Source organism: Pygoscelis adeliae, unplaced genomic scaffold (genome assembly GCF_000699105.1).
Source record: "Pygoscelis adeliae isolate BGI_AS28 unplaced genomic scaffold, ASM69910v1 Scaffold272, whole genome shotgun sequence".
Lineage (NCBI taxonomy): Eukaryota > Metazoa > Chordata > Aves > Sphenisciformes > Spheniscidae > Pygoscelis > Pygoscelis adeliae.
In genome coordinates, this window is record NW_008824282.1 from 1,025,136 (window position 1) to 1,051,714 (window position 26,579).

At 40.1% G+C, this 26,579-nt stretch overlaps 1 protein-coding gene across 1 annotated transcript in view; it reads right to left on the reverse strand.

Moving 5' to 3' along the window:
- ADAMTS12 (ADAM metallopeptidase with thrombospondin type 1 motif, 12) overlaps positions 1–26,579 on the reverse strand; it is a 175,443-nt gene that overhangs the window by 63,432 nt on the left and 85,432 nt on the right. The window contains exons 4-12 of the mRNA XM_009318458.1: positions 20,644–20,840; positions 18,658–18,741; positions 16,841–16,965; positions 15,376–15,525; positions 12,614–12,757; positions 11,773–11,917; positions 7,751–7,843; positions 7,370–7,515; positions 6,344–6,513 (exon numbers count right to left, since the gene is read on the reverse strand). Of these exons, the coding sequence (XP_009316733.1) occupies positions 6,344–6,513; positions 7,370–7,515; positions 7,751–7,843; positions 11,773–11,917; positions 12,614–12,757; positions 15,376–15,525; positions 16,841–16,965; positions 18,658–18,741; positions 20,644–20,840 (1,254 nt within the window). The remainder of the gene's footprint in view (positions 1–6,343; positions 6,514–7,369; positions 7,516–7,750; positions 7,844–11,772; positions 11,918–12,613; positions 12,758–15,375; positions 15,526–16,840; positions 16,966–18,657; positions 18,742–20,643; positions 20,841–26,579) is intronic.

A 26,579-nucleotide genomic window follows, 5' to 3' on the forward strand; every position in this document is an offset into this window, starting at 1 on the left:
CTCGAATCACCTCCCTGTCCTCCATGTGCCTTAGCATAGCTTCCAGGAGGATCTGTTCCATGATCTTCCCAGGCACAGAGGTGAGAGTGACTGGCCTGTAGTTCCCCGGGTCTTCCTTTTTTCCCTTTTTAAAAATGGGGGTTACGTTTCCCGAGTTACATTTCATCCATGAGTTACATTTCCCAAAATGATGGAAGAACTTGAAAGCAAAGACTGGCATTTAATTCAGATTTTCTAAATCTTATTTCAGTCCTGAAAATCTAAATAGACTGAACTTAGATCAATATGAGCACTAGGGTTGCTCAGAAGGAACTCATTAAAGAAGCTGGTTTAGTTTCAGTTACTTCAGCAAATTTGATTAATTCATGATGAGACTTTAACAAAAAGGCTGTCATCTTAGTAACTTTTAGGCCAAAATATACAGAAATTCTTGCAATCCATCATGTGCATGAAATACTAGATCCAATCTGTGAACACTCAGTAATGACCATGCTCACATAATCCTTGTTCAGAAAAAGCACACTGAATTCCTGTTTAAACAAAGCTGATTTCTGCCTGGGTAAAGCCTACAGGGTTTTACCCATCCTTCCACACCAAAGTAGGATCAAAGCCACTTAGACTGCTCCTGCTTGGATTGCATTTATACCTACAATGATAATATTAATTCCTCAACCCCTCTAGGTAAGCTGCTCTAATGTTTAACCACTTGTATGGCAATGAAGATTTCTTAATGTGTAACCTAAAGTTCCCTCCTGCTGTTTTGGCTGTTTCTGCTTGTCCTACCTTTTATGGACATGAAGAACTGCTGGATCCAGCTCTCTCTGGGGACTCCTGTACTGCGTGAGTGGAGGGGATGGGAAGTTGCAGTATGAAGTACAGTGACAGAAAACTTGATGCCAAATCCAAGTTTGAAAGCAGAAGAGCTACATTCAAACTGAGCTGATAAGACCACAGGGTCCTGCTTTTCAAAGTCAGTTAACAAGGGCACAGAACTGCTTGGATCTTGACAGCTTGGATCTTCCAGACCCGGGCACAACACTGCACCGAGCCATGCAGTCTTGCTAACCTGTATCTCTACTAGCCCAGGGGTATGCATGCTAAATACCCTTAGAAACTCTCTTCAAGTAGTTGGCATTTAACTCACTCCATCTTCTCTTTTCTAGAGCAAAACTTGCTTTTCTCAACCTCTCCCATATACTATGTTTTTCAAATCATTTGACTTCCATGTTGCTCTCCTGTAAACCTTCTCCAGTTTGGCTGCATCCTTCTGGCAGTGCGTTGCTCCTAGCTGAGCATAAGATTTTAGCTGAGATGCCACCAACACTCAGCAGCCTGGAAAAATTACATCCTGTTTTTTATCCATAGTGCCCATATCCTGCACCAAGATTATGCTGCTGATCTGAACAGGGACAAGATCAATCCTCTAATACATAGAAGAAACCCAGATGTAATGGAATCCCAAGTCACAGAGCTCCCATAAGCACCCAGTGACTTATTTGTAATCAGAATGGGACTGAGGAAGCAAGCCAGCAAAGCTGAGTAAGAATTCTAAAATTCAGGCATGTGATTTTTTTCCCCTGTGTATATTATAATGAAGTTCAGATTCACCAAGTGTAAACAGAACAACATGAAGACAACTAGAAAGGAACATATTCCCTTCCTAATTTAAATTTGTTGCCCTCGCAGCTGACTCCCATGAGTTCACATGCAGGAAGGATCCAGCTTAACCCGACTGAGAAGGATGTGATTAATGTGCCTGCCAGCAGAAGATAAGGCTTCAATATTTTTTCCTACTTCACAAGGAAGAAAAGAGGTGGGCTTCTTCAAAACCTCAGCTCTGTGAGAACTCAGAATTGGATGAGGAAATCAAAAACAAAGAAAATTAGAAAAGACAATTACCAAACACAGACATAAAGGGGAAAAAAGTCTGAGGTGAAGCTACTTTATCACTTTAACCAAGCTTGAAAGTCCAAAAGAAAGTTTAATTTCAAAGCAGTAGCAGCAGAAACATGATCTCATGCTGTTAGCTCAGCCCCTGTGACCGTATCAGTACAGATCTTACTTGATACACAGCCTTATTTTGGAAGAAATATGAAATTTAAAACACTTTAGCAGCATAACCCCTATCTGCCAGTACATGAGATGATCCTGGCACTGACTGAGAAAAGAAAGGTATTTATATGATTCAGTGTAGGACTCATGCTTACTACATGGAAGTTAAGCCCTGAGAAGCTATCAGATTCAGATAAATGTAATTTGTCAGAAGGTATGAAATAAATAAATGTGGGGTCAGCCTGATGGCAAGAAGTAGATTAGCACTGAAGTCTGACTAAAGTGTCAAAGTAGGGGCCTGGGTCATGAAATCAATTCAGAAAATAACCTTGTCAGAGCTGCTGGATGCTTTAACCACCCTTGAACCTGGAGGTCCCCTTCATGTTGAGACTCCCAGGGATACTCAGGTGCTCCAGCTTGAGCACGTGGGGTTTCTGTGCTCCAGGGCAAATCCAGAACAGGACTATGCAAGTCCCCCAACAGACCCAAACTCATTTAAAACAGAAGGGAAAAATCTCAGTTGGAACCTTAAATATAGTTAGGCTAGGTAACAGCAAGATGTCATTCACTGCTTTTCTGCCACGTTGCTTGTTAAAGCTGCTTGTTGCATCTCACCTTATATTAAATCATAAGCTATTCAAAAAAGAGTCTTTGTCCTCTTGTGAAGGTGCAATTTACACAACAGAAAAGGACATTATGACAGTGTTTAATTATGTGACATTCATTAGAACTGGCTTATGTAAGCTATGAAATTAAAGCCGGGAGAGAGAATTGTGACCATCTATATAATTTACTGTTTTTCCAGCAGGATGAAGGAACACGGAATGTCTAAAATGTCACAAAATGTCTGGCTCAGGGTTTCATGTCCTCAGCTAGACGCTTCCACACAAAAACTGTTATGTGCACTGAGGCTTTGGGAAAGTTTCATGATATTTTCTTTTCTGCTTATATCCCATGTGCAGCATGAGAGGATTTAAAATGCCTGATAATAAACCACAAGCTGTATTGGGTTTGCATGACAAGGTTTTGGTAGCGGTGAGGGCTACAGGGGTGACTTCTGTGAGAAGCTGCTAGAAGCTTGGAAGTCCAATGGAGCCAGTGCCAGCTGGCTCCAAGACAGACCTGCTGCTGGCCAAGGCCGAGCCCATCAGCAATGGTGGTAGTGCCTCTGTGGTAACATATTTAAGAAGGGGAAAAAGTTGCTCCACAACAGCGACTGCAGCCAGAGAGAGGAGTGAGAATGTGAGAGAAACAATTCTGCAGACACCAAGGGCAGTGAAGAAGGAGGGGGAGGAGGTGCTCCAGGTGCTGGAGCAGAGATTCCCCTGCAGCCCGTGGTGAAGACCATGGTGAGGCAGGCTGTCCCCCTGCAGCCCATGGAGGTCCACGGTGGAGCAGATATCCAACTGCTGCCCACAGAGGACCCCACGCTGGAGCAGATGGATGCACCTGAAGGAGGCTGTGACCCCATGTGAAGCCCGTGCTGCAGCAGGCTCCTGGCAGGACCTGTGGACCCGTGGAAAGAGGAGCCCACGCTGGAGCAGGTTTGCTGGCAGGACTTGTGACCCTGTGGAGGACCCACCCTGGAGCAGTCTGTTCCTGAAGGACTGCACCCCTTGGAAAGGATCCACTCTGGAGCAGTTTGTGAAGAACTGCAGCTCCTGGGAAGGACCCACGTTGGAGAAGTTCATGGAGAACTGTCTCCCATGGGAGGTACCCCACGCTGGAGCAGGGGAAGAGTGTGAGGAGTCCTCCCCCTGAAGAGGAAGGAGCGGCAGAGACAATGCGTGATGAACTGACCACAATCCCCATTCCCCGTCCCCCTGTGCCACTGCAGGGGAGGAGGTAGAGAAAATTGGGAATGAAGTTAAGCCCAGGAAGAAGGGAGGAGTGGGGGGAAGGTGTTTTAAGATCTGGTTTTATTTCTCATTATCCTACTCTGATTTGATTGGTAATAAATTAAATTAATTTTCCCCAAATTCAGTCTTTTGCCCATAATGGTAATTGGTGAATGATCTCTCCCTGTCCTTACCTTGACCCATGAGCCTTCCGTTATATTTTCTCTCCCCTGTTCTGACAAGGAGGGAAGTGATAGAGTGGTTTTGGTGGGCACCTGGCGTCCAGCCAGGGTCAACGCACCACACAAGTCAAAACCTTCTCAGCAGCAAGCTGAAGTAGTAACAGAGGGCTGTGAAAAGTCTTTGAAATTGGATTGCACCAGTTATGGGGAAAAGTAAGGGAAGCTGGTGTACACTGACAAAGATTGATGTACATATGGTAGACATGGTGATTAAGTCATCAGAGCTCTGAAACATCAACTCTTTTTTGTGTGGGGTTTAGGAGAGGCTGTTGGTTTGCTTTTGTTTAAAGTCTTGGTTTGTTTAGGGCAAACACTCACAAGAAAGGCTCAAACTGCTCCATCTCACAGAGAGCACTGTTTCATGACCCTGTTTGAAGTTATTTTGCCCAGGACTCCTTTAGCACTCAATGGAAGGTGAAAGAAAATTTGAAACTGAGATGGGAGGAAAACTCTCAGATGTATTTCAGTGCAGTAGGTAACTCTGGCTGGACAAAACTGGAAGCAGTGTGCCCATGATAGTCACCCACCCTCAGTCATACAATGATGATGTTAGGTGAAGGATCAGCACAGGATTTGGCAAACTCCCTGCTTAGATGAGAGTTCCCAGGAAGGCCTGCCTATCTGAGGAAGCCAGGATTTTTGTAAGTTAGAGTTTAGCAGCAAGAAAACACTTCAAATGCTATTAATGGAATGTAAGAATGAAGTTGCAGACATTAAGGACCTCACAGGTCATGGGGGAGACATCTAACTCTAGACTGAAATGCTAGCTGCTGAGAAAACAGGTGAAAACAGTCAAAAAGCTTTTTAAGCCACAGAAAAAAATATTTCCTTGGTATTTGAAGGATTTTGCAAAAGGTCACTGAAACCCAGGATCTTCCAGACAAAATATATCAGTCTCAACAATGCAGCATTTTAAAGAGAAGTGGTTTGTCTGTAAAGATCCAATCAGCTGTATTTGAAATACGGCATGGACACACCATAGACCTGCCTTCCAGTGTGCAGGAAGCATTTGATTCATGATTCTTAATGCCCTTTAAAAGCAGGCCTTCTGCAACAAATGCATGTGCAGAACTACCAGTTCTGTAGCACTGCCCTAGAGAGGACATGAACAGAACCAAGGCTGTAGCCTGCAGTGGTACATGTGAGTAACAGAGAGGACTGGAATCCCAATTTCAGTGACAGGTGACTGGAGAAAATGGTTTATGAGTTTGGCTTTGGACTAACCTTAGGCTGTTAGCATTTACCATGGTTTGTTTTACTGAGAGTCCTTCTGAAAAAGTCTTTTTCTATCAACCGTATTTTCTTTCATCAGAAATTTTCGTGGAAGTCTGTCTGCTCCAGGTTCATCTTCAATCGTGTATTTGTTAGATGAAATTGAAACAGTAGCTGAAATTTAGGAAACCTATTCAGAACTGCCACTAACTGTGAAAATGCAATGAACATGCTGAAAAATACTATTGGCAAACAAAATTGAAAGTTGAATCTTGAGCTTCACTTCCCTAGCTGGTTTTGTTTTTTCATAAAAAAATTATATTGCTAGCTTCTACTGGATAATCTACACCTTACATTTATGCATACACCAAGAATTAAAACACACGGTAACAACTATTACTCCTGTGTTTAGTAACTGGCTGTTACAAAGCAAGTTATAAGGCAGAGGCATCGATTCTGTCTCCACAATACAAGGCAGTACAATACTGAACCTGTTGAGGTATTACTTCCTACCAGGTACACCTACCATGCAGATCTGAGTTTGGAAGTAGTAAAGCCACATTTGTGCAGCAGAACAGCTCTGCTTATTGGGTGCAGTGGTGCCTGCAGGCCCAAACATGCAGCTCTACACTGTACTACTCTACTTCTTGTTTTGCGGTTGGCACTGGAAAAGATGGTTTAGGTCTATCCCAAACATTTAGTATAGATGTGACTTCAACAGCTTTTCTTAGTGTAATATCTTCCCAGGAACTGGGCTAGTTACACTCACAACCATTATCACCAGAGCTTTGCAAAAACTTCTGTGTGGAGAGGAGAACCACTGCCTTTGTGTACACACAAAAGGCACACCTGCATATGGACAAACACCAGATTTTTCTCTCTAATTAATTAAAAACATACAATTCAATGACTTCTTGCCCTCATAGAGGTTTCTCATTTAAATGAGAAATGTAAATTTGACTTTTTATACAAGATATTAAAAAATCTGTAGCTTCGTACCTGTGTTATAGACAGGAACCCAGTGGTAGAATTCATTCTGGTAGGGAACTGTATCAAATTCACTGCACTGCATTTGACGAAAGGTTGGCAAGCCTTTGCGACAGGGGCTAATGTTACACATTCGATAGCGTTTCCTTTCTCCAGTGCAGTAGTCTCCTCCAAATTGTGGTCTAGAAAAGGAACATTGAGACTGGGACATGAGATTTTGGGTAAAAAATAGTTTTAAAAGAGCAATGTCTTTCAGGTTCCAATGGGATAACAAGGTGAATCTGAATCCTTGGCAGGGTAGAGATACTGTTCACATATTCAAGTACCCAAACATGTCAGTATGGAGCACAGAGATCTAGACAATCCCTGTATCCCAAATAAGTGCTTGGTACATTGCCCAGCTGAGCTCACAACCAATTACCTTATCAAATGAACTCCCCCAAAATACCATATTTTCCAGAATGTTTGACAGTTTTTCCAGAAAAGCCAAGTGAGTTCTGCTGTTAGGCACCCTCTTAGTGATTTCTGAAAATGAGATGTAGGGTCTTCATTAACTCAGATATGTATTAGAAAATTCTGCCTTTCATGTTCTGTACCTATCAGCTCATGTGTCTGAAGCTTAAACAAAGCTGATGACTAGAACAAAACATGAAAGGAGAGTCCTTGATTTCCCTCAGGAACAGATTGCTAGCTATTGTTCTCACCCAGTGTTTGAGGACGTTTATTTATTCATGGCAGTATTATTAAAGCAACATTTCTATTATTTCTGCAAAGCCTGAATGCTAAATAACAGGATTTTTTTCATTTTGTGTAGAAATAAGCTCCATGGAGGGTAAGGATTAAAGAATGAGATGATGACTGTAAAAGGTGAGCCAACTGAATTTCACACAAGTATGCTTAACTGGAAAGAAGAGGTGTTCAGCGCCTGTCTTGCTGTGGCACCTGCTGATAACAGTCTCATACAAAAGAGTTTCCAATGTTATAAGTACCTCAAAGATCTTGAATAAAAGGTAAGAAAAGATTGTGCACTCAGCTTACTCTGGGTTATCGCATGGTCTCTCTGCGCTCTGAACTCCTGCCCCACATGTCCTTGTGCAATGGGACCAGGATGACCAAATGCCCCATCCGCCATGGATTGCTTCAGGAGTCTTGCCTACTGTAATGCACTCACCAGAGAAGCACCACTGAAGAGAGAAGAGAAAGGACAAACAGCTTAAGGTCATTGTCGCAGGAAAATGTTATTGTGAATTTTTTGTTATTTCAGTCTCTGAAGGTTGAAAACTTAAGTGGAAATTTAAATGGAGATGTCACAGGATGCCCCTCCTTCACACTAAACAATGGTAGAGCTACCCATGGTTCCTCCGCCGTCCTTTTGCAGGGTGCCCAGCAGAGCTTTCAGGCAGCACAGCTCACAGTCACCTTGTTTTCTCCACACCGAGTTCCATCCGCAGCTGCATCCAGTTTGGAGCGGCAGGAGCCTTTCACCGAGCACCAGAGTGTTTGGCAAAGGTTCTGGAAAAGAAAGAAAACTGCAACAGTCTGAAGCAGAGGTGAACTCCTATGGTCAAGATTTTCAGAAGTCTCCCATGGTTTTGTACATCCATTTACAAAGCCTTATAAGGGCTATATTTCCAGAGGCAGCTGTTCAGAGTTTTCCACAAATTAGGACCACCAAGGGTCCAAATTTAGGTACTCCTCATTAGTGGACAAGGAGGGACTATTTGACAAATACAAAACAGTGAATACGTTATATCAAGTTAATTACTTGCATTCCTGTCTGTCTGAAAACATACAGTGACACCAAAGAAGGTTAGAGAAGCCAGCCAGGTAAGTTCTCCAAGTACAACAGCCAGGAGGCCCCAAAACTGGATGAGGAAAAAGAGATCAAGACACAGGTCTCTTAAAACATCAGCCAAGCAGACAGCAAGGGAATGATCTAAAAGAAGCAGTCCAGGCTAGCTGGCAGAGGAACAAGCCTAGTGGTAGAGTAGGGACTCTGGTTAGTGAATGCTTGCATATTAAGATACTTGGAAACTGGTGCCAGTTTAATGCAGTACGTTGCCAGAAAAGCACAGCGTTTCAGCTGCTGCTCCACGTGCAGTGGTCAACTCCACAGAAGGGATAGAAACTCCTGAGAGTCAACAAAGCTAGCAGGGCAATAAACATTGCAGCCACCTTATAACAAGTCTTGTTCACTCAATCAGAACTATTTTCTAGAGGGTTGAGGACAGACATTGAGGGCTATTGCCCCCTCCTCAGTTCACATGCACACCAGCTTCTCTTTTGGTTGACAGGCCGTAGCCCTGCATGCTTGGGAATTCCTGAACAAGCCGGGCTTTGTGCGGAAGACCACTCCAAGTTGGAGAACCTGGGAGTGTCAGAGAGACTGTGTATTCCCAACTGGAACAGCAGAAGTGAAAAACCAGGGGCTCTGGGCCAGGTCTTGGCTGAGGCTGTTTGAACTGCAGAGTTCAGCACTGGGAGAGGGAACAGAGCTGGCAGCACCGTGAAGGAGGGACAGCTGTAAGTGTCATCAGAGAAAGGAGCTGATAAGAAGGATCCCACTAGCAGCTCCCACTGGGATTCTCAGAGCAAACAACATGCCAGGTTTGGGACCCAACACAGAAACTGGGCACTTGCAAAAATCCAGCCCCAATGAGCTGGCAGCAACACTTGGCCGAGTGTGAAATGCAAAACTTGGCTGCTGGTTTCTGACCTGCTTCTATTTAAAATAGCTAAGGTTGGGCACAGTCTGTTTTGAGAGAGTTGCCTTTTATTTACTTTCTGCATTGTGTGTTCACCTTGGTTTTCATCTAGAACACTGGAAAGAAAGTCGGTAGTAGAAAACATCCCAAAGCACTCCAAATCTCCTGTTGGAATACAATGTCTGGGGCATTGCATCTTGGCTCATTTAGCTCCTTTTGGGCAATGTATACAAGTCAAAGGTTGTTTTGCAGTTCCTTATTTATAGTTCAAGAGTAGCATTACTTAGCAACTCTTTGTGAAACCATCATTGTCAGGTTCTTAAGGCAGAGCTACCCAAGTGTTCTGGCTGATGAATTTTCTTTCATTATGAAATTCATCCTTTATTTTAACTCTTGTATATAGAACATGTTCTGTGTTTTTTCGTGTATAAAGTGCACTCCTGCACTGTGCTTCAGATACCAGAGAAAGGCACAGAAACTGAACACAGCTTTCCACTGACAGTTCCTTTTTTGTGAGGTGTACTTATAGATTTCAAAGTCAAGAGTTCACGGAGGAAATTCTTTAGCTTTGCAAGAATTTTTCCATATTGATGTCCAGGTACTAGAGCTTTTTTCCATCTTCAAGAATACTGTAATAACAACAGTACAAGAAAAAGCACTGTTTACTGTGTGCTTTTGGAGGTAGCAGCCAGAAATTCATTACTGTACCATGGATTCACTGCAAGGCAAGTAATTTTATCATAAGCAATACAGTATACACTTTCCACCCAATCTATGAGATCAGGGTCTGTGCCTTAAAGAAAGTTGAGTCCAAAGAAACCCCGTTTCACTGAAGTCAGTGGAAGTTTTGGAGATAAAGAGAGGGTAATAATATAAGGATTCTGAGCTCCTACATCCTGTCCTATGGGAAGCTATGGATCTACCTACCACTTGGAAAATTCCTCCCCCTAATCCATATTTTGCTTTTCTTTTCCTTATTAGAGGGACAATATTATGTACTTTACAAGATGCTTAGAGGACTTACTACCTAAATGGTTCATGGAAACTACTATCTGAATTATAAACCTCAGTCTTTGCTAAGTGTAATCACTGAACCCTGGGGCATCTTCATCTAAATGCAGATTCTTCCCCCAAAAAGAATCTGTGGATTGAATTCAGTCAGACGTTAAAAGTTACTGAACACATGTAGCCTGGTCAGTGAGCGAGTGTTAAGTAAATAGTGGAAAGGCAAAGAACAGCCAGACCTCTTAGACAAACTGACTATACTGATCATTCAACATGCCAGGCGGACTATACTATTCACAATTCCTTTCTTTGCCAATGCAGCTACCTGCAAAACACAGGCCTTCCAGTAAAATTCAAAATGAGATGATAGTAATTAATTTTCTGACATATGTCTAGCTGTAAAATTGGTTAATCAGGAGATGTCGAATGTAAAGGCCTACTAGGTTCAAACCCAAGGAGGGATAGAATGAACCAATACTGCAAAATTACACTTTAATTTTCTGTCTGTACCAACAGACAAATTACAGTTACTGAGGAAACTGGAACAGCAGGTAATGAAAGCAATCTTTCAATACCTGTTTCAGATTCAGTAGTTGCAGTTCAACATTGGTAATCATGTTATCTATTAAGGCTGAGAAGATTAATCAGAAATAATCTCCCTAACAGAACAGTAGATGAGGATACATATAATTATCTGAATGGAATAAACAGTCAACATCAGCAGTCCTCAGTCCACAGCTGTGCATAATACCTTGCCTAAAAAACACTCCAGCACTTCTGAGAGCCATAACACCACTTCTGCCACAGCTGTGTTTAACAGGGCAAGCAAGCTGGATGCTATTTGCAATGTCTGCTGCATAAATTCTGCCCAAAACACAGCGAAAATTAGTGATCACTTAGCTAGACTAGCACTTGAAACCACTGCTTCTGAACTGTTCTATGTAGAAAAATGTTGTATGGAGTCAAATAGCTCTGAACATGCTAGGTACAGTTAAAATACCATACCACTGCACCTTAGCTAATATAACCTGTTACTCTGCAGTGGCTCATAGATCTTGTAGAGAGTTGTGCTGCTGTGACTACACTACTCCCTTACATCTCCACACAACACTGTTTTGCTGTGCTGTGAGACAGACCCCAGGGTACTTTGTAAATTACACATTTCCACATAAAAATCTGGTGTTTGATTGGAAAGTAAAGATTCTTCAAGGTATATGGACTGAAATTTCCTTTAATTAGTTAGAACACCAAGAGTGTGAAAAATCAGGACATGTGGGAAGAGAGCACAACCCTGATTTCTTCAGAAAACTTTTCCTGGAACTGAAGATTTGTTCCCAGAATGATTTGGTCAGTTGAAAGCTATAAGCTTGAAGCATCTTATTTTTTAAAATGGGATTTAAGCTGCATTAATAATTTTCCTAAGATCAGTATTATAAGTTTAAAACCAAAATGACTCCACTGCTGAAGGACAGGCATTTAACAATAGATATCAGGCCAGATCCAGAAGAGGTCTTGCAAAATACCAGGCAAACAGTGCAACACCTCACTTCTGGAATCTGCAGAGCGGAATTAAAAGAGTGTTAGGCAATGCCTGCACTGCGCATCTAGCCTATGAGACTCTGAGCATGCTGCATTTGTAGTTAGCAACTGAGGTTCACTGACTGCACTTCCACACTGTTCAAGGAGCTTACGTTCTTATTAGGAGAATGAAGGAAAACATACAGCACTTACATCCACATCTTCACAGAAAGTAGCATTGGAACCATACTGAAGCTGGCACTGGTGATGCACGTCATAAATCACTCCAGGAGCAATGATTGGGGACTTTAAAACTTCTTTTTGGGGGATATCATCCAGACAGAATCCCCACCCGCGGCTAAAAGACAAAAATTGCATATTAAAAAAACCCCTACAACCACACTTCTTTGACACTTCTATACAGACTTTCAATATCTAATTCTTAATGGTAATTTTGCATATGGCCTTTGGAAATAATACTTCCAGATTCCAGCTAAGTTATGCTGAAGTGCTGCTAACAAACAGCACTCCATCTAGTAAGGGAGGGTTTACAAAGGCAAAATATAGCTTGTCAAAGTGGAAACATCATGAGGTCATTACGGTTTGCAGAATGGCTTCAGAGCACTCCACGGCCTCTGGTTAAAGTTATACCATATTGCTGCTCTTAAAAAGAACATAACGAATTTGAACAAGTCATTGAAGTCAAGCACATGTCATTGTGGCCAAAGGCAAGGTCTATGATGTTCCATCAGAGTCCTTGATGGAAAGGCTTCTTTCTTCCTGATAACCGCAGAAAGCTGCAGGTTGCACCAAACCTGAGCCAATATGACAAGACTCAAGTTCACTTCCAGAAAACAAGAATATAATGGAGCTTTTCCCAAATACTAAGTGAGCAATAAGCTTGGCGTATGCCCCTCCATGGGAATTAACTCAAGCATACTACAAAGACCTACATTTAGTAATATAATAATACAGGATTTACTTTAAACTCCTCATAAACATCTCATACACAGTTGTACTCATTTCAGAGAAATGCTACAACCTGATCACTCACTCTAGGAAACGTGTGATGTATTCCTTGCTGCACTGCGACCAGGTCAGTGGAGTAGGATCATATTGCAGCTGTCGGGACATAATATATGGGCGCTTTCCAACAGGCTCACAGTCATTCTCTTTTCCATCATGCTGGATACCAAAACTGGAGATAAAAAACAACATTTAATAATTCCAGCTGATTGATTATACCACAACACCTACCTATGGGTTCCACACTGTGCTTAAAAAGACACTAAGGTTGCTTCCTCCCCTGGTGGGCTGTAGATACCTGTTTGCTAAAAAAAAAATATAGAAGACCTGACCCAAAACCTACAAAAAATCTACACTCCAACAGGCTTCCAAACATATCCTTTATGTACAGCGATATTGTCCTGCACAAAATAAAGAACAGACTGTCAGAGACTATACTCAAGGGTATTTTTAAGGGAGTCAAAACACTATTGCACAGTTGGGCCAGGAGTCACAGTTTAAACTTCAAAGTTACATTAAAGCTGCTAAAGCTAAGACAGCTTCCTAGCTCTTGGATCACACTTATTTCAGACTTGTATTACTTTAACTAACATGAGGCTTAGTGTAAGACTCTGTCTTTCACTCTCTCATGATCATATCCCTATTGCTTGTTTCTTTTTAAATCTCTTTTGATAGATTGAAAGGCAGATATTGTTTTCAAAATTACTGAATGTTCAGTGAATTTGCCTCCAACCTCCACTTCTTCCTCCTATTTAGCTTTCTCAGACTGTGCCTTACAAAAAGATCTCCATAGCAGATCTTCCCAACATGGTTCTCTCCAGCTTCTCTGGCTTATTAAGAAATTTCTTTATTCAACAGCTTGTAAAAGTCATAAACATAAAAAACTTTGAGTGGGATTCAACTGACTAAACATACATGCCTCCACTTCACCTCATTGTGAAGGAGTTTATCTGAAATAATAATGTACAAAGATATTGATATATGAAGATGTCGACACCTACACTGTTAACATCTGAAGGTGTGTAAGCCCTTGTGTGAAAGAGCAGTGGAAACTGACTCAGGTCGTGATTCAGTCACACAACAGACAAAGTGAGTTCAAACCACTTAAGACTTTGTTTCTGGAAAATGTAATTTTACCATGACTCAAATGTTCCAAAAGCAGGGCACGATTTCAGTCAGAATCAACTCCAGTAATGGGTCTGAGGCATAAAAGCAAGTGTGTCCCCTTGCTGACAGGCTCTTTTCCATGAACAAGGTCTATTGACACAGGAGGCTGTGAACATCTAAAGGGACAGTATGGGGAAGAGTTGACTTTTGGCATTCATCTAAGGAATGGGTGCATGGCTTTCTTCTCATTTTTTGTTCATCTGTTCTTACAGACATTTATTGTCCATACTTGAACTTTTTAACATACGTACTCTAACTTGGCTTGAGGGAAGGATGGTTTCATGTTAACAACAAACCCTACAGTATTCAATTTTCTTTGTGGAGACAATTCTTACAGGCAAGGCCCTGCGCCACTCCTGCAAAGGCAAGTATGGCAGTACTCTGTCTCACAGCATCCAAAGGACAGTGAGTTACCAGCCACCCAGGCTAGACCAGGAGAAGGTCACACACAGCTCTATGCAGAAGAAGTGTTTTCTGATAATTAGTGTTAATGAAAAAAAGCTCCCTGTCAGCAAGAGGTTGTGGGAAACAAGTAACTAAACCCAAAGCACCCAGATCCAATTGTAATTATTCAGCATTATTTTCATATACTATTTCCTTCCTGGCAATTGAGGGGTTGAATAAAGAAAGGCCAATTAATGGGTGATAGGATCAATACTTGAGTAATCTTTGTATCAAATTATTATTATTATTATTATTATTATATCCCATCAGGAAATACAGAATTCATCCTGACTGGTGGTTGGGTGCATAATGAAAGTAATGTGACTGCAGATACAACAGTGAACATGTCACCTAGCCAAGCAACATGGTCCATCTGAAAAGTGCAGGCATTATAACCAAACCAGAGTATCCATGAGATAGGCTGGGGAAAACAGCTCAGTGTCAAAACAGATTTGAAAATCAGATTTTTTTCAGGTGAGTTTAATAAACCAAATAACCAGCCAAAACACCCTTAGAAACTGGAAATACTGAGAAATCTAGTTTCAAGCAAAAATACCCAATCATAAGAAAAGTTTAGGTGTGTCCAAAACTAAATGCCCAGGAACTTCAGTTGATTTGACCTAAGTGTATCCACAATAGCAATATTAATATTACAGAAGATGCCAGTTACTAAGAAATGCCCAAAAGTTACTTTATTTGTTTGTCAGAAAGGAGAACAAAGATTTGATATTTCTGTGAAGTTTGACTGCTTGAATTAAAAATGGTTTCTGGCTAATCTGCAATATTGAAATACCTTGATATAATAAAACAGGTATGTTTTATGTAAACTATTTGGATTGATTTGGAGATCACCTAAAGTAATTGCACAGTAATTCAGTGTATCTTTGGAAATATCAGCATGATTAAGTGATGCTTCTTTGTAGCTTAATTATTTCATCCTGATGTACTGCCCCAGCACTCTGTTAGAAGGGGCAGACTGAATAGTTGTACATATAAACAAAGTTCAAAGGATTAAGAATCTCATTCTTATTCCTTTGCTTAGAAAAAAAACCACAGTTTTGATTTTAATAATAGAGACATTAACTCATTCCTTTTCCTGTTTCTGTCTGACAATTTGAGTATTAACATGCAAATAATAAATTAAACTCAGCTAGGTTCCCCCTTCACTTTCAACTATACCTGTGTCCAAGTTCATGAGCAATAGTGAAAGCCAACGGAAGGCCAGAATCTTCATTGATGTTACAGCTTCTGTGAGGTTGACACATGCCTGACAGATGAGACAAACCTAAGGTTTCACATGGACGATTCATGCCAGCACAAATGTCCTTTCTAGAATCACAAAAGAGACGTGCACAAAAGAGCTTAAAACCAACTGTAGAGTGGTACTTGCATGGGGTCGTAAGTCTCCATCTTATAATGTATCAGTGTTAATTTGCATTTTCAGCAAAGCATAGTGTTAACATTTTTGCAAACGTATATGTAAAAAATATGCACTTGTTCTGCTACTATCATATTATACTGCTATAATTTGTAGCCAATATTTATGTTGCTGCAGTGCCTAAATATGTATGTTTACTGTCAAGTTGCATAAGGAAAAGTTTTAAAACCTCCACCTCTGACAGCGTTTTGTGGTATGGTTTATTAAACTCACCATACCTCAGCTTCATTCAAGTGAACTGTTTGAAGCCTGTTTATTTGGAGAGGCAAACCATGCATTATTGTAAGAGTTCTTTTTCTCATTCTTATTTTAAGATTTGTTGACTCTTTCCTTTACTGCACCACTTGAGGAGGGGGGGATTGTGTTGGGTTTTTTTCTGACAGACTTTAACTCAGGACTTTTTTTTGCAGACCTTAGACCAAATTTTTTCTCTCATTTGTGTGCAGATTGGATCCATTTTTACAGACCCGTAGGAGTTCTGTTTCATGGCCTGCCACAAACTCCCTGTGTAACCCTAGACATCACCTTTAAGTTTTCTGTGCCTCCCTTGCTCATATGTAAAAAAATATTTTGTGTCCCCTTAAATATGGAGATAATATTTAAAAATCATACACTTTAAAGCTTAAAAATAAATGGTATTGTGTTTGCAACATACTCTTCCATTCTGAGCTGCACCTGTGTATTACTTTAGGATTTGTCATTATGGAGTTGTTAATCTACATGTTACATTGTTTTGGTATATTGCCTCAAAGAAGAATAGAGAAGTGACTGAGCACAAAATGAGATAAGGTCAAGTGGGGGAAATTACCTGAGCTCTGCAAATTGCTAACCTCTCAGGACATACAGATCTCAATTTCCTGACTAAGATGCATCTCTAATAAAACACCCACATGCATACATAAAGTGTTATATGTACTTCAAAAACAAATGAAAAACAATCCCTTTAAGAGTTACAGCAGGTCTAATTTTAACCACATTTTTATAATATAGCTCATATTGTCTGCCTGTATGAGTGTCAGACATGCTCACACTAGGTTATTTTTGCATTAACACTGTGCTTCAGAAACAGCACGACTTCATCAGACCACTTTACTGGGTTCTATGCAGGATGAAGTAAATGATGGCATGAGCCTATAAAAAAATATCATCACCAAAAAAACCACAACTAAACAATAGCCAGTCACAGCCGCTGAACTGCTGTCATACCTGGTTAGAAGGACGGCCACGTCATGGTGCGTAGGGTTGACGTCACTCTTGGGATTGACACTCTTCTGCCATTTGCAGAAGCTGGCTAGTGTCTTATCAGCGTGGTGAACTATCTTCAAGCCTTGCTAATGGGAAATGTAGGAAAATACTATTGTAAAGACCACAGTGCATTGCAATAACATGTCAGTGACCTTAGCTGTGAAGCTGGGTAATCTTTGAAATGCAATTGATTATGCTTTTGCCTAAAGCTAGAGCCATCATTAGGAACAATGACATCTATTTATCTAACATTGAATATTAAGTTAAAATGTTGACATTTTTGTAATTGGTGCAGCTAAAGGAAAAATAAAATGCAGAAATGTACATATTTTTTGGTGACCTTCACAAGATCCAACACTGAATTGAAACTTTCAAACAAACATTTTATATTCTCTTGAAAGCAAGTTTTCCTCTATAGAGAAGGTAAAGACTAATTAGTGGGGGACTTCATGCTCAAGTTTGTCACTCAATGTTATGTGAACAGTATCATGCTCAGGGAACAATTATGCTTCTAAGGGTGTATTTCTTTCACAATATTTTTCAATTCCAAAGAGAAACAATGTGGTCACAGATGTTTCTTCCTCATCTTATTATTATATAGTATACATGCAAGTTACTGAAATTTCTTCTCAAATACAAAGTATGCAAAATAAATTCATTCAGAAACATATTTTCTCATTTCTGATCTGAGGCATTCATTGTATCTTGTCTCAGTTTACTCTATTTAAGTAAAGTAAACCTTTTACAAAGCATCTAAATAACATTGTTACCAGATAGTAATTTCTGGGTAACTTCAAGCCAAATTTTGAGAGATATCCAACACTGCTGCTTCCAACACTGCCATGCTCAACTGAACAGAAATCCATGGTTTATTATCAAAACAGTCACAGAAATTTAGCAAGTAAACTTAATTGGAGGTCACCATGGACTTCAGGTCCTAATTGTCCTGTTAAGATGCGAACTACAGTTTTTGGCCTGCATATTCTTACACTGAGAGCTATAAGGATAGACTCTATCCTACTAATTATTTCAGAAGACATAGCGTGGCCGCATGGCTTGGTTCACTGCCTTCAACAGCATTGGGACCATCTGGCTTGTGGTTATAAATCATAAACCACTGAGAAAATCCCCTTAATGTCTTCTTGCAGTCAGAGCAAGCTATGTCATGCACAGTGTTTTAAAAAGAACTATAAAATTATGACAATCAGCATGTATTAAGCATGTAGCAACATATTTGTGAATGAGACACATTGGAAACTACCAATATACAGCTAGTTTACAGCAATTAGCATTTACTTAGTCCTCATTTTTTCATTTTGAAAGAGATCTAAAAAGAAAAATGTGTGTTTGAGCTGCACAATAACAGATTTACTTCTTCAGAGACCCACAAATACTCTAGCATTACATTTTATAATACATTTCAGATAATGCTAGGTAATTAAATTCTGAGACACGATGCATGATTTCTGTTTCTCATCTAGTCTTCCTTGATATCCCATGGTCTTTTGACACTGAGGAGATTCCATTTCCCCATTCCTAATTTGCCTGTCTTAATTACATTTTCCTTAGTGATTTTATGCAGAAATACCTGAAGTCATCAGCTAAATACTTTGCTATGCAGGGCAGCATTTATTCTAAAAACAGACATGCCAAAGATTAATAGAAGAGTAAAATGAACACATTTTTATGCAAATAAACCCTCCTCTCCATAATTATAGCTCAGTGCATTGAACTCCCAAGTTTTATAAGTGACATTTTGAGGAAAATAACAACCTTACCTCCTCCTCCTCAAAGAGGATGAGCCGGACCAGCACAATGTGAATTGCATTGCCAATGCTTGGATCGTGGAACAACCCTGTGACCTGTGCCAGAGCCAGGAGGTATGAGATTAACTGATTCCTCTATAGCAGAACAGGACTTTAGAGAGAAAATACGACATTTACTTCAAGCACACTGTTCATCTTGGGGTGGGGGTGTTGTTTTGTTTTTTAAATCCTCAATGCACTTCATCGAAAGTTTACTGAAATGCAATAAATGTTAGAATGACTGCAAAGGGCAGCTCTGCCAAATGAGTGATGATACAGGATTTGGCAAAAGTTATAAGCTAAAGAGAAAAAGCATACACAAGATTTTATGTCCATTTCCCTTTCAAGAACTTCAGAGTTCTTAAAAAACACTAGCAGAAAAGAACACAACATCTAGAGACATGTAACACTGATGGAGAGTTCCACTCAGGGTGCAAAAAAAACAGCATATCAAATTGTTCTGTTTTGATTTGATAGGAATTGCCTTCTGCCACAACAAAGCAAAAATCAGTCAGTACTATGCAAAAAGAAATCAGTTAAATGATGGATACTCTTGTGTTTTCACAGCACAGAAGAGGATGATAAGAACAAAAGCAAAGACAATGAATCCATTAAAAAAAGAATCCACATAAAAAAAGAGCAAGAACTGAACTCAGCAAAAATTTGACCCAAATGTCATAAACATCATCACAATGCTGAATTAAGCAGGAGGAAAGGGAATCAGAACAGAAGATAGTCATAACGTATCTGTATGTGAGCTCTGCCACATATCACAAGAAATATGAATGGACAAAACGGATTGTGTTTGGGACAAAACTGTTTTGGAGAAGACCATTAAAGAAGAAATTACCAAAATGAAGTTGAAATTGTGTTTACAAAGGTCTGATTTGGATATGGGTCTTTTTCAAGGTATCAAGACTGAAAATTGAATCATTGTTAGTAACCCTAATATCTCAGGTACAGACCACATAGAAAATATTGTTTGTTTATTCCTGAATCTGATCATGACAGGGTTTTATTCCCCATATTTTCCCTGTGTGGACAAAATCTCACGTGCTCAAATCAGCTTTGTGTCTGTTTAATCAGGCTCACTGCCTCAGTAGCGAGTCAGACTGCTCAGGGCACAGGTGGGAACACACTGTATAAACATAAGGGACAGATCGGTTACCATAGCTAGAATTGCACTGTGATTAATTTCACATACATTACACACGTACCATGATAACGACATAGAAGACATCCTCAACAGACTCTCCAAGGTCAATATCTACTATGATACAGATAATAGCAGAAGACATGTCTGTAGGCAGTCTCATGAAACACTGTTGCTTTTCCCAGGTCAACTTACATTTTCAAACTTGCCACACAGGAAGACATTGAAAGTTAAAATTTTTTTTTTTTTCATCATGTACTTTGTATTATAGGCAGGATACTTATCTGCAAAACAGTTGTACTGCTTTTAACTGGGACAGAGTTAACTTTCTTCATAATAGCTCATATGGTACTGTTTGGATTTGTGACCAAAACAGTAACGCACTGATATTTTAGATCTTGCTAAGTTACTACAATTTCCAGTGGGCTCCTGTGTGCCTTTCTCATCCGCAGACATGAGAAGAAATCCGTATGCTTAAAACTGTAGAATTTCCCTCTGTTGCTGTAGCTACCAAACTGATGAGCAACAGGTTCCAGGAGACATGGGGAATTTCAGTGGAAATAAAATTAGTGTTAGCATTTATAGCTATGAAACTTCTCTCGCTTAAAATCCAGAGAAAAATTACACCTATGCAAAATATAAGGTAAAAAATGCTTTAAAATACAGAGTTTCAATGAATATATATGAATGATATTACATTTCTTTCAGTGAACAATATTACAGACTTGTTTCAAGGTGATCAGTGGCATAATCAAGTTAAAATTTGCTTCATTCATCTATCTAAAAAAAGGAAGTATTGTACATACCATATTCATTATAGTGAGGATATATGATTCCACATGGTCACTTCCATGATATTCAACCATCTTACTGTCTGCAACTACAAGTGTCTCCACCCATCGCTCCTTGCTGACAGAGCGCCGAGAAACCTTTCTGACAGCCATATGATTTTGTTCCCATCTCTCCCTCCAATGCAGCTGCTGTTTGAAAAAGCTGAGGGTATCTGGAAGAGTAAGAAGCAACGCTGACTTGGAAATATTTTCAAGCTTGATTTGAAGTGTATGGCTCTAACACTTGCAGACAGAATGGTAGCATCGCAGAATCACAGGATAATACCGGTTGGAGGGGACTTCTGGCTGCCACCTACCTGACCCACAGCAGGGCCAACTCCAAAGTGACACCAGCCTGCTAAGGGCCCTGTCCAGTAAAGTTCTGAATACCCCCCTAGATGGATTAAACATGCATCCAAAACTTACCCCTACTCAAACGCCAGGGATTAAGGTGCAAGACAGAGCCAAGCTAAAAATTGAATTGGGGATGCCATTTTCAAGGAATTTCTCTTCTGTGGTTTGGCTCAAAACTCTCTAATGACACTAGTTCATAGTTTAAGATAAGGGATACACTTTCTCCACAGGCAGCTCTTATCCTCAGCAGGATGGCATGTTAAACCCAGTGCTGTGGCACACCCATGAACGTTGTGTTCTGCGCATGGAAAATATCCCCGAAGAGTGGGGACACTTCACCAGTAGGTTACATCTAAATACCAGCCAGGCAGATGGCCATGGGCTCCTCACTGCTGTCATGTCTGACTGACAGGCTAGACACTTACCATTTCCACTATAATTTTGGGATCTGTGCATCTAAAGCCTTTCGGGAAGGAGTTTTTGCTCTGTAGAGTTGCTAGCAAGTTTGGACTGCACTCAGTGGTGCTAATTACTCTCCACTCATTCTAGCTTTGAACGCCAGCTGACTGTGTTACCAGGGAAATATCTGGGCTGTAAATACCTCTAGGCCTGAAAAAGAAGTGAGAGATGCCAGTTTGACAGCAGCTGGTGGCATTTTTCCAACCCAGAAGCCAGAGAAACACTTCTACAGTGCTGGGATTCCCCGAGTCCTAGGAAGGATCAGGAGCATTTGTTGCTATTACAGATACTGCAGTAGTCCTTTGGCATCTCACTCATGGAAGAGGATGTCCTTATTCCAGATACGGCACATCTGCAGGCCAGAAAGACAGCTCCTGCCTCAAAGTGCTTATAGACTGTCCAGCATTACCCCACTACTGTGTGGCAGGGGACAGTTATCCAGCATTACCTCCACATCCCAGCACTACTAAGTGTTGAGGGACAGTTACCCAGACCATTCTTCCCTTGGAGAATGGATGACCTGTCAGCTAGGTCCCAAATCTTATCTTCACTCCAGCATAAGATCTGTTACGCCTTTGTCATGAACGCGCTGTTTGCTCCTTAGAAGACCTAAGTGCAGCCAGAATGTATCATGGCATCTTGCATGTCTATAAAATATGGCACGATTGGGCTATTAATGATGTGTATAATGTATCTCTCAGCATAAAAGGTGATTGATATCTTGGTTCATTGTATACGTGCAAAAGAAGATGCACAAGTTTTTAGAAATGGGTTCTCTGAGGTCAGTCTGAAAGATGCCTAGAGAAAAAAATGCTGGTACTGATAACACATTATGTGTAAAATCGAAATGTGCCACATTAATAATCAAAACTACAGCAGCCACATCACACATTTAGAACTGAGCCACAGTGCACAAGTGTGCAGTACATAGCAGCTCCATTAGTTGACACACACTGTGACCAGTTAGCACTGCATCACAGTACCAGTTCAGGATTTCAGCCAGCACCAGGCACATGCCACCGAGAAGCACACAAACCTACAAACCTACCCCAGGAAGGTTCATTCTACTAGATGTAAACCTGTACCTCCCTGCACCACCTTTTAAAGCATACTGTACAAAGCTGAATTAATATACTATGCAGAATGTCATGTATTTTACATTGTAGAATATAATAAATAAATAAAAATAGTTGTAAGTAGATTTCTTTTTGCGTGAACTGGTGTTTGCATTTTAAAAGATGCTGAAAGTACTACTTGTGAAGGACAAAGAACCATAAGATTTTTGACCTGCTTGGCAAGGCAAATAGCATAAAAAAATAATTGAATGTAAGAGAAGTTTGAATAAATGTAAATAAATTCCAATAAACATGTAAGCTTATAATTTTTACTATCCATACACTGTCACAATAAAGAGCCCAAGAATATCAATTTCCTTTGTGATTACCAAATCACTTGTCAGTGTTTTCCTATGCCCCCATACAAAGAGACTCTGTCCTGTAGATGTTTCAACTAGTAAAAAACGTTAGTCAATAAAGAAAGTTGCCTTCCCAGCAAGCCAAGGCACTCAAAGGCAGGCATACGTTTTTGTATCCTAGGCATACGTTTTTGTATCCTAATCTTGAAGAATGAGCTGCATGGAAGAGTAGCTTCTTGTCTACATGGAAGAATATAATTTGTGAGTAAAGACAAAGAAAAGAAAGTGGGTGGTTTATTTGGTTTTATTTGTTTGGGGTTTGGCGGGGTTTGTTTTAAGAGAAGGGAAATGGACTGTCACTGCTATAACCTCTACCCTAACCCCACTAACCCAGGCTGCAGCATCACTCCTGCTGTCTCCCTCAATCTTTATTCAGTTACTGCAATAGTCACCTCTAGGAGGGGCTATTTATGAGCTGCATTCATTAGTGTCTCTTGTATATTTGCATGGTTTTCAGCGTTCTTTTTTCTATGAAGTGCAGTTCTCAGTATCTACATTTTTAAGGGGTTTGTGCTGAGAAAAACCTTCCCTACAGCTATCTGAACAAAAAATTCTGTTCAGACTGGTGGTTAAGTGATTTGTTTATGGCCAAATAAAACATCACACCAGCTGTCAGGCTTTGTATTCACATCTAGCAAAGAGTTTTGTTTATTGTCTGGACAGGTGATAGCACTGGAGTTTAGAATTTTTAAAGCCATACAGACTGCAACAGTGAACAACCCTCAGGGAAAAGTCTGGAGTCCTGGTTAAGCATGAGGTTATGTACCGCAGGAAAACCTCTGAAGAGATTAGAGTTGTGAAAATTAATGCCAGGTAGCAAGAGGATTCTGCAGACAAAACTCTCTCCTCAGTGACCAATCCTCCCCCCCATGCAGGGATCTAACCTGGAAGGGTGTCACCTAAGGACTGGATCTCCACGGTGTTAAGTCTCCTGGCAGCTTTTTTAGTTAGACGAAGCAGAGAGGGACAACATCTTGGAGCTACACTAAGATACAAGCAGCTCTAAAGTATGGTTCTACTTCTGCTTTTATGTCTCTCCAAATGATGATTATCTCTTAAGCTTTTCACTCCGAAGTAAAATAATCTCACCTTGCTTTTACCTTAAATTAACAAAGTGTTGCAAGTGATTTCAGATTTGCTGAGAAATCCCAGGCACCCTGTTGTCCAGGAATGGAAATTTTGACCAGGAGCCCACCAGTTCAGGAATAACCAAGAAGTGATGGATGGTCTGAGACCTAGTAATATACAGTACTGTCTGAGAAAAGCCTGCCTCCCCACATTCTTCCATCATGACTGCTGAGCACAGCACACTCCACAAGGAGCAGAAGAGAGAAAGGGGGTAATTGAACCCTGAGGGTTTCCATGTATTTTTGAGAAAGGGTTATAACATGGGTAGGTATCATGTTGGAGTCCTTAGGAACAGAAGTGAAGGTAGTGCTGAAAGTATACCCAGGATAGTCTAAGACTAAATAAAAAGAAGGTTGGTAAGAAATTCAGCCAACAAACTGCATGACATTCAAGCAGCAATACTCAGAAGTTTCTAACTGCTGTGGGAGATAATTTTGCAGATGTGAGGTTTTTACCAGAAAACCTGATTCAGCCAAACGAGTCACATATAATGTTCCACAAGTCATATGTGATATCCAGCCATATCACTGCATAACCAGGAGAAATGTTGTAGATAACAACATTTTGTCAACTTCTAGTTAGAAATGGCTGATGAATTTCAGCAAAAAGGTTGTTTTTTAAAATCAAAATCCAAATACTCTTTAGTCAAAAATAAAAATATCCCCTAAACTATCCATACAAATCCTACTTGACTAATTCAACAACATATAGGACCCTTAACTCTCAGCTACAAGGAAAGATTTTAAGTTAACTGTAATTCTCAACTATATATGAAAAAAACAGTATTATACAAACTTCTCCAGTACAGGTTAAAGCTGCATGGCTTCTGTATAGGAAAGAGAAGTTATACTCTCTCTTTTAGCAAATCAATTTCATTTTTCATTAGGTGACAACAGAACTATATCGTAATTTGCCAATCCCTATTAAGAAAGTGCTTGCTAATCTTTAAGAAGTAATATCAATAATCTCACCATAAAAAACATTTAAGTTCTTCTTCACTTTGAACAACTCATCCACTCAAAATATTGCTTGATTAGGGTTTTTTGTTAATTTCTGCTTTTTTCCCCAAAAACCTCCTTACAGAACAGATACGGCTCACCTCACTTAAAGGCATTATGTGAGATTTCCATATCAAAGCCTTTTTTTCCACCTTTGTTTCCTGCAGGTGTTGCTCAAGGAAGAATGCAGCATACAGTGTAAGGCAAGGGGACCTCAAGGTGCTAACTGCACACAGCCACTTTTCAACACCTTTGGAGATACACAGGGCTTTGAAGAAGCAGGGTGAAAATGTCTGGAAACAAGGAAGACATTATCCAGAAGAGGAGAATGCATCCTACAAGTAAAGGCTGTCAGACAAAATATAGTAGTACTAACTTATGTCTTCACTTTCTATCCTCATCTCCTTTCTTTTTGCGCAAAAGCTCTTTCATTTTTACCACCCTGTATTATTCACAGTCAAAATGCTACATCTCCAGACATGAGGTATGAACAATGCTAGGGATGCTAGACTAATAAATCCCACACTGTTCAGAACTTGCTACATTATGATTTTTCCTATAACCTTCACTTTGTGTTTGTTCTAAGATGTGCCTTTAGTTTAAGTATTAACAAAAAGATCATAGTTTTGGGGTGAGTTCTTCAAGAAGTCAATAAACTCAGTTGAACAGAGTCATTGTACCAGGGGAGATAAATAAACACATGAAATCATCATTAACAACATTAACCTAGCACTAAAAAGTATCCATAAGTCCAACCATAGACTAAATAAAGGAAAGGCTGAGGAGTGACTCAGCTAATAAGAATTAAAAGGATAGTAAGGCAGAAGAAATCAACACAGTTTTCTGAAAAGTGATTATTATCCGATCAGCTTTGGGTTAGATCTAATAAATGACTTGTGATTTCCCAGGATAGTGCTCTAGCCACTACACTTCTGGATAAAGAAGGTGGGACCTTCTCCTCCTTCACTCATGAAGGAGAGCAACTCTAATAGCTGATTTACTGCAAGAATTTACTAATTATTTACAAAACTCATACAGTAAGTGAACCTCTTCCCCTATTCTAATGATCTCTGCTGAAATAAATAATGCAGCTATCAAGAAAAGCTCAGTGAAACCAAATACACTAGAAATTTTGTACACGTAGAATCTTCTTATACATACAATTGTGGTTACAAATATCCATAACAAAACTAAGCCTGGATGCTGATAATGCAAGAGTAAGGGCTCACACGCTATATGGAAAAACTATTGTGAAACAAGGAAGAAAGGATGTGAATTTAAAACAGAACAGGTAACCAAACCAGCTCTTTTTAGAAGCATTTCTGAAACAGGCTAAGCTAAATCACACAAATCCTTTCCAAGTATGAAGCAGTGTTCACACAGGAAACTATTACAGCTATTTCATCACGTACTTCCCCATGTTGACAACCCTTAAGTCCCAACAAAAACAAGCATAGAGAAAGAAATCTTACAAATTTGCAAGCTTTGTTTAACTTCAA